This window comes from Crinia signifera, chromosome 2 (genome assembly GCF_055691185.1).
Source record: "Crinia signifera chromosome 2, ASM5569118v1, whole genome shotgun sequence".
Taxonomy (NCBI): Eukaryota; Metazoa; Chordata; class Amphibia; order Anura; family Myobatrachidae; genus Crinia; species Crinia signifera.
In genome coordinates, this window is record NC_139218.1 from 793,044 (window position 1) to 812,826 (window position 19,783).

At 49.3% G+C, this 19,783-nt stretch overlaps 1 protein-coding gene across 1 annotated transcript in view; it reads left to right on the plus strand.

Moving 5' to 3' along the window:
- LOC146059899 (high affinity cGMP-specific 3',5'-cyclic phosphodiesterase 9A-like) overlaps positions 1 to 19,783 on the plus strand; it is a 132,978-nt gene that overhangs the window by 59,589 nt on the left and 53,606 nt on the right. Inside the window, exons 5-6 of the mRNA XM_083172542.1 lie at positions 15,564 to 15,720; positions 15,798 to 15,908. Of these exons, the coding sequence (XP_083028668.1) occupies positions 15,564 to 15,720; positions 15,798 to 15,908 (268 nt within the window). The remainder of the gene's footprint in view (positions 1 to 15,563; positions 15,721 to 15,797; positions 15,909 to 19,783) is intronic.

Here is a 19,783-nt window from a genome sequence, read left to right on the forward strand (position 1 = left end):
AGCAGCAGTTGGACAACTGTGGATTGAAGGTGGGATATACCTTATGCTTGAATCCACCAATCAGGAAATTGGGCAACCCCACAGATGATGCGATCACCGTGGGAATTTGAAATGTTTTAAAAAGTGTTTTTTGGTCAGACCAGAGAGAGCTGAAGGAGAAGAGAGGAGGAAGGAGGTTAGTCGCAGTCTTAAGGTTCAGAGGTATGCTCTACCTGTGTCTTGTGGAACGCCTCATCCTCGCTTCTGTGGAGTTGCCAGTGTTTTGTGGACTTATACAGTTTTCTGCTATCACAGCTGTGTGGACAAGTGATAGTTTGCCCTGTGGAACTGATCTGGGACTGTGACTATACAAGGACTGTCTGTTTGGGCCTGCTACCTGAATATCTTTCTACTCTGCAATTTACCTTTGCCACTGTTTATTGTCTATTTGTGCGTGCTGTGGAAAATAAACCATTCTTCTGGTTTCATCTGCTCGGTGTCTGAGTGATTGAGGAATTCGTACCCTCACATTTGGCGGCAGCAGCGGGACCACTCAGACACCAACCTTCGAGCAACGAGTCATAAACACCTCAGGGAATGGATCCAGCACCACTATGCTACCGATACAGCAAAAAGGATCAACTGCAGGATCTGTGCCGTACAAGGCAGATTGAGTTTGAGGCATTGGACACCAGAGCAGCATTAATGGCAAAGCTGGCACAATGGGACCAAGAACACCCTGGACAGGAGGACGATGAGGACCCCGTCCTAGAGCGGAACGAGGTGCAGGGGGCCAACAGGACAAATGCTTCAGGGGCTGCGCTGCCTGTTGGAAATGCAGATCAGTTGCAGGACTTGCTGGCAGCTCTGGGACAAGGAGCCTCAGTTTTGGGAGCTGCATTGGGGTTGCAGTCCTCTATACCCACTACGGCAGCATCAGTAAGCCAGGTGGCCAGGCTGAGATATAATGACATCCCACCTTTTGATGATGCCGGTTCGGATATTGATACCCATTTGCAGATGTTTGAATCTGTTATGACTTTGCATGGAATTGAGGCAGCAGAGTGGCCTCGATTTCTGTTCCCCAGTCTGAGAGGAAGGGCTCTGGAAGCATTCCATGCCCTGAGCCCAGAGCAGGTGCTGGTATATGAGGAGGTACGAAGTGTCCTGCTTGCTAGATATGCGGTGACTGCTGAATCATACCGTGTGAAGTTTCGCACCATAACCCGAAAAGGCGATTCTTCATTTACAGAGTTTAATAACCTGTTGCGGAGGAACTGTGATAAGTGGCTGTCCGTGAAGCAGGCCCTTACTGTAAAAGATATTAAAAATGCTTTTATCTTGGAGCAGCTGCTGAACAAGATGCCTCTTGAGATCAGAGAATGGGTAGCAGATCGGACCCCTACCACCCCCGAGAAAGCGGCACAACTAGCGGACGAGTTCACAGCTAACAGGCCTCGGTGGAGAGGGACCAACATCGAGGAAAAGACTAATCTCCGACGGGCCCAGCCAGATCGGGATCTACCGGCGGCCCCCCAACGCCCAGCTCCACAGCCCCCCAACCCCCGGCCTTGGGGACCCGAGCTACCAGGAGCCCGTCGCTGCTACAACTGTGACAAGGTGGGTCATGTCCGCCGAGATTGCCCCCGGGGAAGAGGACCATTTCCAGGTGCCCGACATGCCTTGCCTCGAGTAGCTGTGTGCCAGGAACCATCATTTGGGGGAGGGGGAGGGGAGTACTGTCCTGATGCGCCAGAGGCGGAGGAAGTAGTATACCAGGTGGAGGTGGTAGCAGCTATTGGAAAAGCCACCCCGGATAACATGAAGCCACATCTACAGCCTGTAAAAGTTAATGGGAAGGAACTGCAGGGGTTAAGAGATTCGGGTGCCTCCATCACCCTTATCCGCCCAGAATTAATCCCCCCCTGCCAACTACTGAAGCAACGGAAAATAAGATCTCCATGGCAGGGGGGCAGATCACTGTCATCCCCATGGCCCGGGTACACTTGGATTGGGGTCAGGACTCTGGGGAAGTGAACGTGGGACTTCTGGAAGGGCTCCCCACCCATGTTATTCTAGGAAATGATTTGGGTGGTGGATTGGCCAGTTGTTTCGTGGGAGCTATCACCCGGAGCCAGTCACAGGCTGGAGAGATAGCACCTGAGGGCCCTCTCCCGCCAGCACCAGGAATTACTGCTACAGCCCCTGAGCCACCGCCGGTGAGTAACATGGTACCAGACTTGCTTGACTGTGACGTGAATCTGGGGGAGGTAGATAGAGTGGAATTTAGGGAAGCCCAACAAACAGATCCGTCCCTAGCTAGCCTCCGCAGGGCAGCAGGACGGAGTGATTGGGGAACTCAGGAGGATCGCATTCAGTGGGAGGAAGGGAAACTGTACAGGGTGCCAGCAAAAGCAGACCCATTAGAGCCCGAAGTCCCTAGGAAACAGTTAATTGTTCCCCAGCAGTACCGTGCGCGATTGCTAGCACTTGCCCATGACATCCCCTCAGCAGGCCATTTAGGGATTCGTAAAACCCGGGCCCGACTGCTGCGGCACTTCTTCTGGCCAGGAATAAACCAGGAGGTAAGACAGTATAGAGAGTCATGTGGGGTCTGTCAACGCCTCGGGGGACCCCCACGTCGTGTCCCCCTACAACCCATGCCTGTGATCAGTGAGCCATTCAAGAGAGTGGCCATGGACATTGTTGGGCCTTTTAAGAAACCGAGCAGAACAGGAAAGAAATACATACTGACTGTGGTTGACTATGCGACTAGGTACCCAGAGGCGGTGGCGCTGGCATCCATAGATGCTGAGCATATTGCCCAGGCTCTCATGGATATCTTTAGTCGTGTGGGATTTCCCGAAGAAGTGGTCACCGACCAAGGTGCGCAATTTCAAGGGGACTTACTGCAGACCATATGGGCCAAATTTGGGGTCCATCCCTTTCGCACTACTGCCTATCACCCCCAAACAAACGGATTGTGTGAGCGATTTAATGCGACCCTTAAGCAGTTGCTACGGGCATATGCTGAATCAGAGGGGGGAGACTGGGAGAAATCCTTGCAACAGCTTCTATTCGCATACCGCGAAGTAAGGCAAGATTCTACCGGGTTCTCCCCTTTTGAGTTACTATATGCCAGAAGGGTCCGGGGTCCTCTCGACTTAGTCAGGGAAAGCTGGGAAGGATCATTCCAGGAACCGGAGGTTCCGGTCTTAGAATATGTGGCCCAAATGAGGGAGAGACTGCAAAGGCTAATGCAGCTTGCGCATGACCATATGCTGGAGGCACAGGGAAGGCAGTGCAAGTATTACAACCAGCATGCACGTGAACGGGAGTTGGAAGTGGGTCAGAAAGTGATGGTACTGGTACCTGTACGAAAGCACAAGTTACAGGCGACCTGGGCAGGGCCATATACTGTAGTGGACCGACAGGGGCAGGTAGATTATATCATTGCCCTAGATCAAACCGGGAAGCGGGTGGGCACCTACCACATAAATAGATTAAAAAAATATGTCACCAGGGAAATAGGGGCTGTGGCAATCTGCTGCCCACCAATGGATGACCCAGAGACTGACCCCATCCCTGACATTCTGGCAGCAACCAAGAAGGATGTGGGGGTGGAGGCCGTGCCCATAGGCACACAGTTAACTGAAACCCAGACCCGACAAATGAGGGAGGTTTTGGAGCTAGTGGGGCCTCAGTTCACTAGCAGGCCAGGACGCACTCATGTAGCAGCCCATCATGTCGACACCGGAGCAACTCGGCCCATTAGGCAACCAGCATATCGGCTGAATCCCGAGGTGCTCAATATGATGAAAAAAGAGGTAGACGAAATGCTGGCGCTTGGGGTCATTGTGCCATCAAATAGTCCCTGGGCCTCCAGCGTGGTCTTAGTGCCCAAGAAGGATGGGAGTACACGCTTCTGCGTGGACTATAGGAAGCTGAATGAGGTGACAGTGACAGACGCATACCCCATGCCCCGGGTAGATGAGCTGTTAGACAGGTTGGGGATGGCTCGCTATGTGTCCACCCTGGACCTTAGCAAGGGGTACTGGCAGATACCCCTTACCAGAGAGGCACAGGAGAGGTCAGCGTTCAATACCCCATTTGGGCTTTTTGAATTTACTGACATGCCCTTCGGGATGAAGAATGCCCCTGCCACCTTCCAGCGTACAGTAGATCGCATACTGACAGGGTGTCAGGAGTTTGCCCAGGCCTACCTGGATGATATAGCAATTTTTAGTGAGACCTGGGAGGATCATCTGCAGCATGTAGCCCAGGTTTTAGCAGAGATTAGCCAGGCAGGGTTGACAATCAGACCGGATAAGTGTCAGATGGGGATGGCAGAGGTGCTGTACCTTGGCCACAGGGTTGGGGGAGGCCGTATTCGTCCAGAACCAGCAAAAATTGAGGCCATTCTGAAGTGGCCTCACCCCACTAACCAAAAACAGGTACGTGCCTTCCTGGGCACAGCGGGGTACTATCGTAAATTTGTTCCTCAGTACAGCACCATTGCCAAACCACTGACTGACCTAACGACCAAAAAGTACACCCGAAACATTGACTGGACCCCTGACTGCGAGCAGGCTTTCTCCCAGCTTAAGGACATCTTGTCCCGGTCCCCAGTGTTAGCCGCCCCTGACTTCCGCCGGCGGTTCATTGTGCAAACAGATGCTTCAGCTTGTGGAATAGGAGCTGTGCTAAGTCAAATAGGGGAGGATGGGTGTGAGCACCCAGTTGCCTTTATTTCCCGAAAACTAGTTGCCCGCGAGATAGCCTACGCCACCATTGAAAAGGAGTGCCTAGCCATCGTCTGGGCACTAAAGAAGTTGCAGCCCTATGTGTATGGGCGTGAGTTTTCAGTGGTAACAGATCATAACCCCCTTAGTTTTCTACAACGTACAGCTGGAGACAATGGACGGTTACTGAGGTGGAGCTTAGCCCTACAACTGTACAACTTCTCTATTTCTCACAAAAAGGGTAAAGATCATGGAAACGCGGATGGCCTATCCCGTCAGCAGGAACCAGACCCAGTGCCACCTAACACCAGGAGACCAGCCCTTGCCATTACCCAGGACACCAGGAACATGGACTAAAATGTGGGGGAGGAAATGTGAAGGAATTGCATTGGCGATAAGTGAATTGTGACATCCTCTACTCCACAGTAATTAATGTACATTTTAGCCCTATTGTTCCCTATGTATGTCTGTATTTCCCAGGACTTTATTCATGTAAGCATTATACCATTGATGCCATTTGCCCGTGCCCTGACAGGAAAAGGGTTATCATAAACTGTCCTCCCAAAAGGCAATCTCCACAGGGGGTGATCCAATTACCCTGCTATTTTGCTGCTATTTACAGGAAAGAGATAGCAGAGGAACCATCTCCACAGGGGGGTTTACAATTCTTTGTAAACCTCTGGGCTCTAGCAGACTTTGTGGAACCAGACACAGCAGGGGTTGGGAGCAGCAGTTGGACAACTGTGGATTGAAGGTGGGATATACCTTATGCTTGAATCCACCAATCAGGAAATTGGGCAACCCCACAGATGATGCGATCACCGTGGGAATTTGAAATGTTTTAAAAAGTGTTTTTTGGTCAGACCAGCAGAGCTGAAGGAGAAGAGAGGAGGAAGGAGGTTAGTCGCAGTCTTAAGGTTCAGAGGTATGCTCTACCTGTGTCTTGTGGAACGCCTCATCCTCGCTTCTGTGGAGTTGCCAGTGTTTTGTGGACTTATACAGTTTTCTGCTATCACAGCTGTGTGGACAAGTGATAGTTTGCCCTGTGGAACTGATCTGGGACTGTGACTATACAAGGACTGTCTGTTTGGGCCTGCTACCTGAATATCTTTCTACTCTGCAATTTACCTTTGCCACTGTTTATTGTCTATTTGTGCGTGCTGTGGAAAATAAACCATTCTTCTGGTTTCATCTGCTCGGTGTCTGAGTGATTGAGGAATTCGTACCCTCACAGCTACATTCCCCACTCCTGTCCTGTATACGCTACATTCCCCACTCCTGTCCTGTATACGCTACATTCCCCACTCCTGTCCTGTATACGCTACATTCCCCACTCCTGTCCTGTATACGCTACATTCCCCACTCCTGTCCTGTATACGCTACATTCCTCACTCCTGTCCTGTATACGCTACATTCCCCACTCCTGTCCTGTATACGCTACATTCCCCACTCCTGTCCTGTATACGCTACATTCCCCACTCCTGTTCTGTATACGCTACATTCCCCACTCCTGTCCTGTATACGCTACATTCCCCACTCCTGTCCTGTATACGCTACATTCTCCTGTCCTGTATACGCTACATTCCCCACTCCTGTCCTGTATACGCTACATTCCCCACTCCTGTCCTGTATACGCTACATTCCCCACTCCTGTCCTGTATACGCTACATTTCTCACTCCTGTCCTGTATACGCTACATTCCCCACTCCTGTCCTGTATACGCTACATTCCTCACTCCTGTCCTGTATACGCTACATTCTCCTCTCCTGTCCTGTATACGCTACATTCTCCTCTCCTGTCCTGTATACGCTACATTCCCCACTCCTGTCCTGTATACGCTACATTCCCCACTCCTGTCCTGTATACGCTACATTCCTCACTCCTGTCCTGTATACGCTACATTCCCCTCTCCTGTACTGTATACGCTACATTCTCCTCTCCTGTCCTGTATACGCTACATTCTCCTCTCCTGTCCTGTATACGCTACATTCCCCACTCCTGTCCTGTATACGCTACATTCTCCTGTCCTGTATACGCTACATTCTCCTCTCCTGTCCTGTATACGCTACATTCCCCACTCCTGTCCTATATACGCTACATTCCTCATGTGAAGATACGGGGTTCCTCAATCACTCAGACACCGAGCAGATGAAACCAAAATATGGTTTATTTTTATCACAGCACACGAAAGTAGATGAAGACAGGAAAAAGATTCAAATGGTAGCATAAAAACATCCGGGTAGCAAAGTCCTCGTAGCATCACAGTCCAAATAACGAAACTATCACTTATTCCACACAGCAGTGACAGCAGAAACCTGTGCGAATCCACACAGCACCGGACGCTCCACACCAGAGCTTATGTAGGATGCCCCCCCCAGGCAAACGATGCGCTCACAAGGTCCAGTGGCAGAGTATCACCTCTAGCCAGGATTGCGACTAACATACTGAGCTGGCAGGTGTACAAGTCATTTTGAAAACTTCCAATTTCCCACGGGGCACAAACCAAAAGTGGGCTGGCAGTGGATCTTGATTGGTGGATTCAAGAGTCAGACACATCCCCCCCAGGTAATATCCAGCTGGCCATCTGCTGCAGCCCCCCTGCTGGGTCGGTTCCAGAAAGTCTGGAAGTGGCCAGAGATATGCAGATGCAGTGTCAACACAAGATACAAAACACAGTCTGATTACATTATGTGGTGGTCACCCCCTGTGGACAACCTTCCTGTTGATAGTAGGGGGATTCGATCACCACCTGCGGTGCCCGGTTCCACAAAGTCTGCTAGAGCCCAGAGGTTTACAAAGAATTGTAAACCCCCCTGTGGAGATGGTTCCTCTGCTATCTCTTTCCTGTAAATAGCAGCACAATAGCAGGGTAATTGGTATCAATGGTATAATGCTTACATGAATAAAGTCCTGGGAAATACAGACATTACATTTCTGGTGGGATTATACAGCCTAATAATATATGATCTGGAACTACACACACATATAGGGGGAATATAGACATACATAGAGACTACAGGGTACAGACTGACTAAAGTGTACATTTTTCACTACAAATAATAAAATATCATAAATTACAGTCTTACGGTCAGCCTGCTAACCTCACACTCCTCCCCCTACATCTTTAGTCACTGTGCCCAGTTGCTCAGGAACCAATAACAACCTGGAATAGCGGGATGCAGAGCCGAGAATCTGGGGTTTGGATATACCACCTGAGTCCCACAGGGTGACATCATACCAATCCCATCTTGTAAAAGGCGGCTGGTTTGCCGAACCAGCAAGGGCATGATTACAGTCTAAGTCATACATTGGAACTAACAAGGGATGTAGCGATTCCTCTTCTTCGGATTCTGGGTACCCCCCCTCTGCAACATTGTAACCTACTAATACTTTTGCCTCGGGCACAATGGGGCGGGGACCACTTTCCACCTCCCCCTCTTGCCCAAGGAACAGGGGCCAAACAGCAGGCCAATATAGGGGCTCTGGCCCTGGCACTTCCACCACCCCGTCATGTCCTTCCTCCCCCAAACCCAAACTAGGGGCATGGCAAATTTCAGTCCAGCATTTGGTCTCAATGTCCAGGGCTGAGGAGGGACTCTCCATCACAAACAATTCCGTTGGTGGCTGCAGGACAGGCTGTGTCAGCTCTGTCCCCTTAAAAGCCAGATGCTCACCTGCAGCTACTTCTGCGCACACCTCCTTCTCCGCGATAGCCTCCTTCCCCAGCTGAGTATGCTGGGCAGCCCGAAACACGACGTCATCTGTGACTGGTGTGCTGGTGGCCTGGATGTTGTCGGATACTCCTCTAACCACGGTGATCTCCTCCTGGACGCAGTCCTCATAGATCCCCTGGCAGAAGGTTAATAATTCTGCATCTCCCACCTCAGCAAAAGGGAAGCAGTAGTGCAGCTCCTCCCGGGGTGCCTGGCTCAGAGGCCTCACTTCCTTCACGTTGGGGATAACCTCCCCCTGCAGAGAACACTGAGCAGCTTCCTCCCTAGGATGGGGGAGAAGCAGTTGCAAACGGTGCCTTTCATCACGCCCCCTGCGACACTGATCTTGCCATGCTGGGGTATCCCGGAGCCCGCGATCAATCGCCTCTTCCTCTGCCACCACGAAGCACTCCTCCAGACACTGCAATTGTTCCCACACACTCAACTGTGCACCGAAATGGAGGATCCATGCCCGATAATCAGCAAATGCATTTGTAGGATCTCCCTGATCGTGAAGGATCTGCTGAAGGATTTCCCCGCGAGTGCAGGATCGGATGGGTATACCTCGCAGCTGACATTCTGCTATCAGCTCCTCCATACTCATTTCTTCAAGGGCAGTTAGGGCCCCCCCTGACAACGACCCTTCTCTTGCGGTAACAATTAATTCCGTGGCAGACCCCTCGGTTGTCTGCCCAGATTGCAGTAGCCCCCTTCTAGACCCTTCCTCTGGTTCTACCTGGGGCATCAATTTATTCTGGACTTGTCCTTCAGCCTCAGAATATTGTCCTCTTTGTAGCATCTGGGTAACTGTAGCAATCACTTCCTCTGTGAATTCTACAAACTCTGGCTCCCCCAGCAGATTCCACGAGGTGGCCTCACCTTTACAGTGCAGGAATGCATCCCCCAGGTAACACAACTTGTCCTGTATGCTGGATACTCTCCACCCGCTGATCATCTGCTGAGCTTCTTCCCAGTACTCCCAGATATACTGCATTTTTCTGACAATAAATAACAGATCCGGCTTCCCAGCCTGCCGATACACTGAAGAACCTCCGTCCCTGAGCTCCTCTGCTGCAGGGGTCTTGAGGCATCGATTTTCTTTCCTTGGAAACATTTTCCCTTTCCACAGGAATGACACCTGCTCACTTGCAGAACTTCACCTTATTGCATTTTCCGTTTCCTTACATATGGTCTGGTCCTCTGTTCTCTGCGCTTTCTGTGCTCAATGGTTGGTGTCTGAATGATCCCACTGTCGCTGCCGCCAAATGTGAAGATACGAGGTTCCTCAATCACTCAGACACCGAGCAGATGAAACCAAAATATGGTTTATTTTTATCACAGCACACAAAAGTAGATGAAGACAGGAAAAAGATTCAAATGGTAGCATAAAAACATCCGGGTAGCAAAGTCCTTGTAGCATCACAGTCCAAAGCACAAAACTATCACTTATTCCACACAGCAGTGATAGCATATAAGTCCACACGATACCTAGACAGAGCATAACCTCTTAGTCCAGGACAGTCCATCAATTCTCTCTCCTGGCTTGTGTGCCAGTCATTTTAAAAACTTCCAATTTCCCACGGGGCTTAAACTGCCAGTGGGCCGGTACTTGGTTCGGATTGGTGGACCCCAGAGTCAGACACATCCCCCCAGGTAATATCCAGCTGGCCATCTGCTGCAGCCCCCCTGCTGGGTCGGTTCCAGTAAGTCTGCTAGTGACCAGTGATATGCAAGGGAGTATCAATACAATGAACAATAACCAGCTGATTACGTTGTGTGGTGGTCACCCCCTGTGGACAACCTTCCTGTTGATAGCAGGGGAATTTGATCACCCCCTGTGGTGCCCGGTTCCACTAAGTCTGGTATTGCCCAGAGGTTTACAAAGAATTGTAAACCCCCCTGTGGAGATGGTTCCTCTGCTATCTCTTTCCTGTAAATAGCAGCACAATAGCAGGGTAATTGGATCACCCCCTGTGGAGATTGCCTTTTGGGAGGACAGTTTATGATAACCCTTTTCCTGTATGACCAAGTAAGGGCACGGGCAAATGGTATCAATGGTATAATGCTTACATGAATAAAGTCCTGGGAAATACAGACATTACATTTCTGGTGGGATTATACAGCCTAATAATAGATGATCTGGAAATACACACAGATTTGGGGGATATAGACATATATGGAGAACAAGAGGGTACAGACGGACTAAAATAGTACATTAATTACTACACCTAATAAAATATCATAATAACAGTCTTACGATCAGTTTGATAACCTCACACCTCACTCCTGTCCTGTATACGCTACATTCCCCACTCCTGTCCTGTATACGCTACATTCCCCACTCCTGTCCTGTATACGCTACATTCCCCACTCCTGTCCTGTATACGCTACATTCCCCACTCCTGTCCTGTATACGCTACATTCCCCACTCCTGTCCTGTATACGCTACATTCTCCTCTCCTGTCCTGTATACGCTACATTCCTCACTCCTGTCCTGTATACGCTACATTCCCCACTCCTGTCCTGTATACGCTACATTCTCCTCTCCTGTCCTGTATACGCTACATTCCTCACTCCTGTCCTGTATACGCTACATTCCCCACTCCTGTCCTGTATACGCTACATTCCCCACTCCTGTCATGTATACGCTACATTCCCCACTCCTGTCCTGTATACGCTACATTCCCCACTCCTGTCCTGTATACGCTACATTCCCCACTCCTGTCCTGCATACGCTACATTCTCCACTCCTGTCCTGTATACGCTACATTCCCCACTCCTGTCCTGTATACGCTACATTCCCCACTCCTGTCATGTATACGCTACATTCCCCACTCCTGTCATGTATACGCTACATTCCCCACTCCTGTCCTGTATACGCTACATTCCCCTCTCCTGTACTGTATACGCTACATTCCCCACTCCTGTCCTGTATACGCTACATTCCCCACTCCTGTCCTGTATATGCTACATTCCCCACTCCTGTCCTGTATACGCTACATTCCCCACTCCTGTCCTGTATACTCTACATTCCTCACTCCTGTCCTGTATACGCTACATTCCCCACTCCTGTCCTGTATACGCTACATTCCCCACTCCTGTCCTGTATACGCTACATTACTCACTCCTGTCCTGTATACGCTACATTCCCCACTCCTGTCCTGTATACGCTACATTCCCCACTCCTGTCCTGTATACGCTACATTCCTCACTCCTGTCCTGTATACGCTACATTCTCCTCTCCTGTCCTGTATACGCTACATTCTCCTCTCCTGTCCTGTATACGCTACATTCCCCACTCCTGTCCTGCATACGCTACATTCCCCACTCCTGTCCTGTATACGCTACATTCCCCACTCCTGTCCTGTATACGCTACATTCCTCACTCCTGTCCTGTATACGCTACATTCTCCTCTCCTGTCCTGTATACGCTACATTCTCCTCTCCTGTCCTGTATACGCTACATTTCCCACTCCTGTCCTGTATACGCTACATTCCTCACTCCTGTCCTGCATACGCTACATTCCCCACTCCTGTCCTGCATACGCTACATTCCCCACTTTCAGTCCTGTATACGCTACATTCCTCACTCCTGTCCTGTATACGCTACATTCTCCTCTCCTGTCCTGTATACGCTACATTTCCCACTCCTGTCCTGTATACGCTACATTCCCCACTTTCAGTCCTGTATACGCTACATTCCTCTCTCCTGTCCTGTATACGCTACATTCTCCTCTCCTGTCCTGTATACGCTACATTTCCCACTCCTGTCCTGTATACGCTACATTCCTCACTCCTGTCCTGCATACGCTACATTCCCCACTCCTGTCCTGCATACGCTACATTCCCCACTCCTGTCCTGCATACGCTACATTCCCCACTCCTGTCCTGCATACGCTACATTCTCCTCTCCTGTCCAGTATACGCTACATTCTCCTCTCCTGTCCTGTATACGCTACATTCCCCACTCCTGTCCTGTATACGCTACATTCCCCACTCCTGTCCTGTATACGCTACATTCCCCACTCCTGTCCTGTATACGCTTCATTCCCCACTCCTGTCCTGTATACGCTTTATTCCCCACTCCTGTCCTGTATACGCTACATTCCCCACTCCTGTCCTGTATACGCTACATTCCCCACTCCTGTCCTGTATACGCTACATTCCCCACTCCTGTCCTGTATACGCTACATTCCCCACTCCTGTCCTGTATACGCTACATTCCCCACTCCTGTCCTGTATACGCTACATTCCCCACTCCTGTCCTGTATACGCTACATTCCCCACTCCTGTCCTGTATACGCTACATTCCCCACTCCTGTCCTGTATACGCTACATTCAACACTCCTGTCCTGTATACGCTACATTCCCCACTCCTGTCCTGTATACGCTACATTCCCCACTCCTGTCCTGTATACGCTACATTCCCCACTCCTGTCCTGTATACGCTACATTCCCCACTCCTGTCCTGTATACGCTACATTCCCCACTCCTGTCCTGTATACGCTACATTCCCCACTCCTGTCCTGTATACGCTACATTCCCCACTCCTGTCCTGTATACGTTACATTCCTCACTCCTGTCCTGTATACGCTACATTCCCCACTCCTGTCCTGTATACGCTACATTCCCCACTCCTGTCCTGTATACGCTACATTCCCCACTCCTGTCCTGTATACGCTACATTCCTCACTCCTGTCCTGTATACGCTACATTCCCCACTCCTGTCCTGTATACGCTACATTCTCCTGTCCTGTATACGCTACATTCCCCACTCCTGTCCTGTATACGCTACATTCCCCACTCCTGTCCTGTATACGCTACATTCCTCACTCCTGTCCTGTATACGCTTCATTCCCCACTCCTGTCCTGTATACGCTACATTCCCCACTCCTGTCCTGTATACGCTACATTCCCCACTCCTGTCCTGTATACGCTACATTCTCCTCTCCTGTCCTGTATACGCTACATTCCTCACTCCTGTCCTGTATACGCTACATTCCCCACTCCTGTCCTGTATACGCTACATTCTCCTCTCCTGTCCTGTATACGCTACATTCCTCACTCCTGTCCTGTATACGCTACATTCCCCACTCCTGTCCTGTATACGCTACATTCCCCACTCCTGTCCTGTATACGCTACATTCCCCACTCCTGTCCTGTATACGCTACATTCCCCACTCCTGTCCTGTATACGCTACATTCCCCACTCCTGTCCTGTATACGCTACATTACTCACTCCTGTCCTGTATACGCTACATTCCCCACTCCTGTCCTGTATACGCTACATTCCCCACTCCTGTCCTGTATACGCTACATTCCTCACTCCTGTCCTGTATACGCTACATTCTCCTCTCCTGTCCTGTATACGCTACATTCTCCTCTCCTGTCCTGTATACGCTACATTTCCCACTCCTGTCCTGTATACGCTACATTCCTCACTCCTGTCCTGCATACGCTACATTCCCCACTCCTGTCCTGCATACGCTACATTCCCCACTTTCAGTCCTGTATACGCTACATTCCTCACTCCTGTCCTGTATACGCTACATTCTCCTCTCCTGTCCTGTATACGCTACATTCTCCTCTCCTGTCCTGTATACGCTACATTTCCCACTCCTGTCCTGTATACGCTACATTCCTCACTCCTGTCCTGCATACGCTACATTCCCCACTCCTGTCCTGCATACGCTACATTCCCCACTCCTGTCCTGCATACGCTACATTCTCCTCTCCTGTCCAGTATACGCTACATTCTCCTCTCCTGTCCTGTATACGCTACATTCCCCACTCCTGTCCTGTATACGCTACATTCCCCACTCCTGTCCTGTATACGCTACATTCCCCACTCCTGTCCTGTATACGCTTCATTCCCCACTCCTGTCCTGTATACGCTTCATTCCCCACTCCTGTCCTGTATACGCTACATTCCCCACTCCTGTCCTGTATACGCTACATTCCCCACTCCTGTCCTGTATACGCTACATTCCCCACTCCTGTCCTGTATACGCTACATTCCCCACTCCTGTCCTGTATACGCTACATTCCCCACTCCTGTCCTGTATACGCTACATTCCCCACTCCTGTCCTGTATACGCTACATTCCCCACTCCTGTCCTGTATACGCTACATTCAACACTCCTGTCCTGTATACGCTACATTCCCCACTCCTGTCCTGTATACGCTACATTCCCCACTCCTGTCCTGTATACGCTACATTCCCCACTCCTGTCCTGTATACGCTACATTCCCCACTCCTGTCCTGTATACGCTACATTCCCCACTCCTGTCCTGTATACGCTACATTCCCCACTCCTGTCCTGTATACGCTACATTCCCCACTCCTGTCCTGTATACGTTACATTCCTCACTCCTGTCCTGTATACGCTACATTCCCCACTCCTGTCCTGTATACGCTACATTCCCCACTCCTGTCCTGTATACGCTACATTCCCCACTCCTGTCCTGTATACGCTACATTCCTCACTCCTGTCCTGTATACGCTACATTCCCCACCAATGTTCCCTCTAATTTTACGAAGGCTGTGTGCGGCAAAAGATTTTGGCTGTGCAACTGTGGAAGGAAATTAAATTTTTTGTGCGTCACATATATAACTGGAAAATGACGCTCAGCATTTGTGTTAACTTTACTTCAAAATTATATTAAACATTCAAAATACAGTACACAATGTATTTAATAGGTGAAACACATTAATTGAGTCCACAACTGCAAAAAGGGACCACTGCTGTTTGTGCGCTCCGTTGTAATGTCTGTGCGCACACTTGTCGAGTTGTGTGCGCGCGCACAGCTTAGAGGGAACACTGTTCCCCACTCCTGTCCTGTATACGCTACATTCTCCTCTCCTGTCCTGTATACGCTACATTCTCTTCTCCTGTCCTGTATACGCTACATTCTCTTCTCCTGTCCTGTATACGCTACATTCTCCTGTCCTGTATACACTACATTCTCCTCTCCTGTCCTGTATACACTACATTCCCCACTCCTGTCCTGTATACGCTACATTCCCCACTCCTGTCCTGTATACACTACATTCTCCTCTCTTGTCCTCTATACACTACATTCTCCTCTCTTGTCCTCTATACACTACATTCTCTTCTCCTGTGCTCAGTTACCAGGTTAATGCCGGCACAGAACTAGCTCGGCGATACGAGAACAAGTCCCCACTGGAGAACCATCACTGCGCGGTCGCCATGCACATCCTACACCAGCCACAATGTAATATTTTCCACCATACAGAACCGGAGGAGGCCAGGGAGATCCTAGAGGTAAATATGGAATTATTGCTGTTTTCTACAGGTCCTCCGGTCCGTGTGGGAGAACTAATATTTACACATTGTCTTAGGGAATTGTTGAGTTGATCTTGGTCACGGATATGACCCAACACTCCAGCATCCTACAGTCCCTACAAGCTGTGGAGCATTTCAGCTTCTCCAACAAACAACACGTGACTTTGGTGAGAATCAGCAATTAAAATGTACTTATATATGTGACCCCTGACCCCATATCTGTCCTGTACACACTTGGGTTCATGGGTCACATATATAAGAACGAGACAGACATTGGTTCAGTGGGTCACATATATAAGTACGGGACAGACGTGGGATCTTGGGTCACATATATAAGTACGGGACAGACGTAGGTTCTTGGGTCACATATATAAGAACGAGACAGACATTGGTTCAGGGGTCACATATATAAGTACGGGACAGACGTGGGTTCATGGGTCACATATATAAGTATGGGACAGACTTGGGTTCATGGGTCACATATATAAGTACGGGACAGACGTGGGTTCATGGGTCACATATATAAGTACGGGACAGACGTGGGGTCAGGGGTCACATATATAAGTACGGGACAGACGTGGGTTCATGGGTCACATATATAAGTACGGGACAGATGTGGGTTCATGGGTCACATATATAAGTATGGGACAGACGTGGGTTCATGGGTCACATATATAAGTACGGGACAGACTTGGGTTCAGGGGTCACATATATAAGTACGGGACAGACGTGGGTTCATGGGTCACATATATAAGTACGGGACAAACGTGGGATCTTGGGTCACATATATAAGTACGGGACAGACTTGGGTTAATGGGTCACATATATAAGTACGGGACAGACGTGGGTTCAGGGGGTCACATATATAAGTACGGGACAGACGTGGGTTCATGGGTCACATATATAAGTACGGGACAAACGTGGGATCTTGGGTCACATATATAAGTACGGGACAGACTTGGGTTCAGGGGTCACATATATAAGTACGGGACAGACGTGGGTTCATGGGTCACATATATAAGTACGGGACAGACGTGGGATCTTGGGTCACATATATAAGTACGGGACAGACGTGGGTTCATGGGTCACATATATAAGTACGGGACAGACGTGGGATCATGGGTCACATATATAAGTACGGGACAGACGTGGGTTCATGGGTCACATATATAAGTACGGGACAGACGTGGGATCATGGGTCACATATATAAGTACGGGACAGACGTGGGTTCAGGGGTCACATATATAAGTACGGGACAGACGTGGGTTCATGGGTCACATATATAAGTACGGGACAGACGTGGGTTCATGGGTCACATATATAAGTACGGGACAGACGTGGGTTCAGGGGTCACATATATAAGTACGGGACAGATGTGGGTTCAGGGGTCATATATATAAGTACGGGACAGACGTGGGTTCATGGGTCACATATATAAGTACGGGACAGACGTGGGTTCATGGGTCACATATATAAGTATGGGACAGACGTGGGATCATGGGTCACATATATAAGTACGGGACAGACGTGGGTTCATGGGTCACATATATAAGTACGGGACAGACGTGGGTTCATGGGTCACATATATAAGTACTTCACAGACTTGGGATCATGGGTCACATATATAAGTATGGGACAGACGTGGGTTCACATATATAAGTACGGGACAGACGTGGGTTCATGGGTCACATATATAAGTACTTCACAGACTTGGGATCATGGGTCACATATATAAGTACGGGACAGACGTGGGTTCATGGGTCACATATATAAGTACGGGACAGACTTGGGTTCATGGGTCACATATATAAGTACGGGACAGATATGGGTTCATGGGTCACATATATAAGTACTTCACAGACTTGGGTTCATGGGTCACATATATAAGTACGGGACAGACGTGGGTTCAGGGGTCACATATATAAGTACGGGACAGACGTGGGTTCAGGGGTCACATATATAAGTACGGGACAGACGTGGGTTCATGGGTCACCTATATAAGTACGGGACAGATATGGGTTCATGGGTCACATATATAAGTACTTCACAGACTTGGGTTCATGGGTCACATATATACTGTAAGTACGGGACAGACGTGGGTTCAGGGGTCACATATATAAGTACAGGAGAGACGTGGGTTCATGGGTCACCTATATAAGTACGGGACAGACGTGGGTTCAGGGGTCAGATATATAAGTACGGGACAGACGTGGGTTCAGGGGTCAGATATATAAGTACGGGACAGATGTGGGTTCATGGGTCACATATATAAGTATGGGACAGACGTGGGTTCAGGGTCAGATATATAAGTACGGGACAGACGTGGGTTCAGGGGTCACATATATAAGTACAGGAGAGACGTGGGTTCATGGGTCACCTATATAAGTACGGGACAGACGTGGGTTCAGGGGTCAGATATATAAGTACGGGACAGACGTGGGTTCAGGGGTCAGATATATAAGTACGGGACAGATGTGGGTTCATGGGTCACATATATAAGTACGGGACAGACGTGGGTTCAGGGGTCACATATATAAGTACGGGACAGACGTGGGTTCAGGGGTCACATATATAAGTACGGGACAGACGTGGGTTCAGGGGTCACATATATAAGTACGGGACAGACGTGGGTTCATGGGTCACATATATAAGTACGGGACAGACGTGGGTTCAGGGGTCACATATATAAGTACGGGACAGATGTGGGTTCAGGGGTCACATATATAAGTACGGGACAGACGTGGGTTCAGGGGTCACATATATAAGTACGGGACAGACGTGGGTTCATGGGTCACCTATATAAGTACGGGACAGATATGGGTTCATGGGTCACATATATAAGTACTTCACAGACTTGGGTTCATGGGTCACATATATACTGTAAGTACGGGACAGACGTGGGTTCAGGGGTCACATATATAAGTACAGGAGAGACGTGGGTTCATGGGTCACCTATATAAGTACGGGACAGACGTGGGTTCAGGGGTCAGATATATAAGTACGGGACAGACGTGGGTTCAGGGGTCAGATATATAAGTACGGGACAGATGTGGGTTCATGGGTCACATATATAAGTACGGGACAGACGTGGGTTCAGGGGTCAGATATATAAGTACGGGACAGACGTGGGTTCAGGGGTCACATATATAAGTACGGGACAGACGTGGGTTCAGGGGTCAGATATATAAGTACGGGACAGATGTGGGGTCAGAGGTCACATATATAAGTACGGGACAGACGTGGGTTCAGGGGTCACATATATAAGTACGGGACAGACGTGGGTTCATGGGTCACATATATAAGTATGGGACAGACGTGGGATCATGGGTCACATATATAAGTACGGGACAGACGTGGGTTCATGGGTCACATATATAAGTACGGGACAGACGTGGGTTCATGGGTCACATATATAAGTACTTCACAGACTTGGGATCATGGGTCACATATATAAGTACGGGACAGACGTGGGTTCACATATATAAGTACGGGACAGACGTGGGATCATGGGTCACATATATAAGTACGGGACAGATATGGGTTCATGGGTCACATATATAAGTACTTCACAGACTTGGGTTCATTGGTCACATATATAAGTACGGGACAGACGTGGGTTCATGGGTCACATATATAAGTACGGGACAGACGTGGGTTCAGGGGTCACATATATAAGTACGGGACAGACGTGGGTTCAGGGGTCACATATATAAGTACGGGACAAACGTGGGTTCATGGGTCACATATATAAGTACGGGACAGATATGGGTTCATGGGTCACATATATAAGTACTTCACAGACTTGGGTTCATGGGTCACATATATACTGTAAGTACGGGACAGACGTGGGTTCAGGGGTCACATATATAAGTACAGGAGAGACGTGGGTTCATGGGTCACCTATATAAGTACGGGACAGACGTGGGTTCAGGGGTAAGATATATAATACGGGACAGACGTGGGTTCAGGGGTCAGATATATAAGTACGGGACAGATGTGGGTTCATGGGTCACATATATAAGTACGGGACAGACGTGGGTT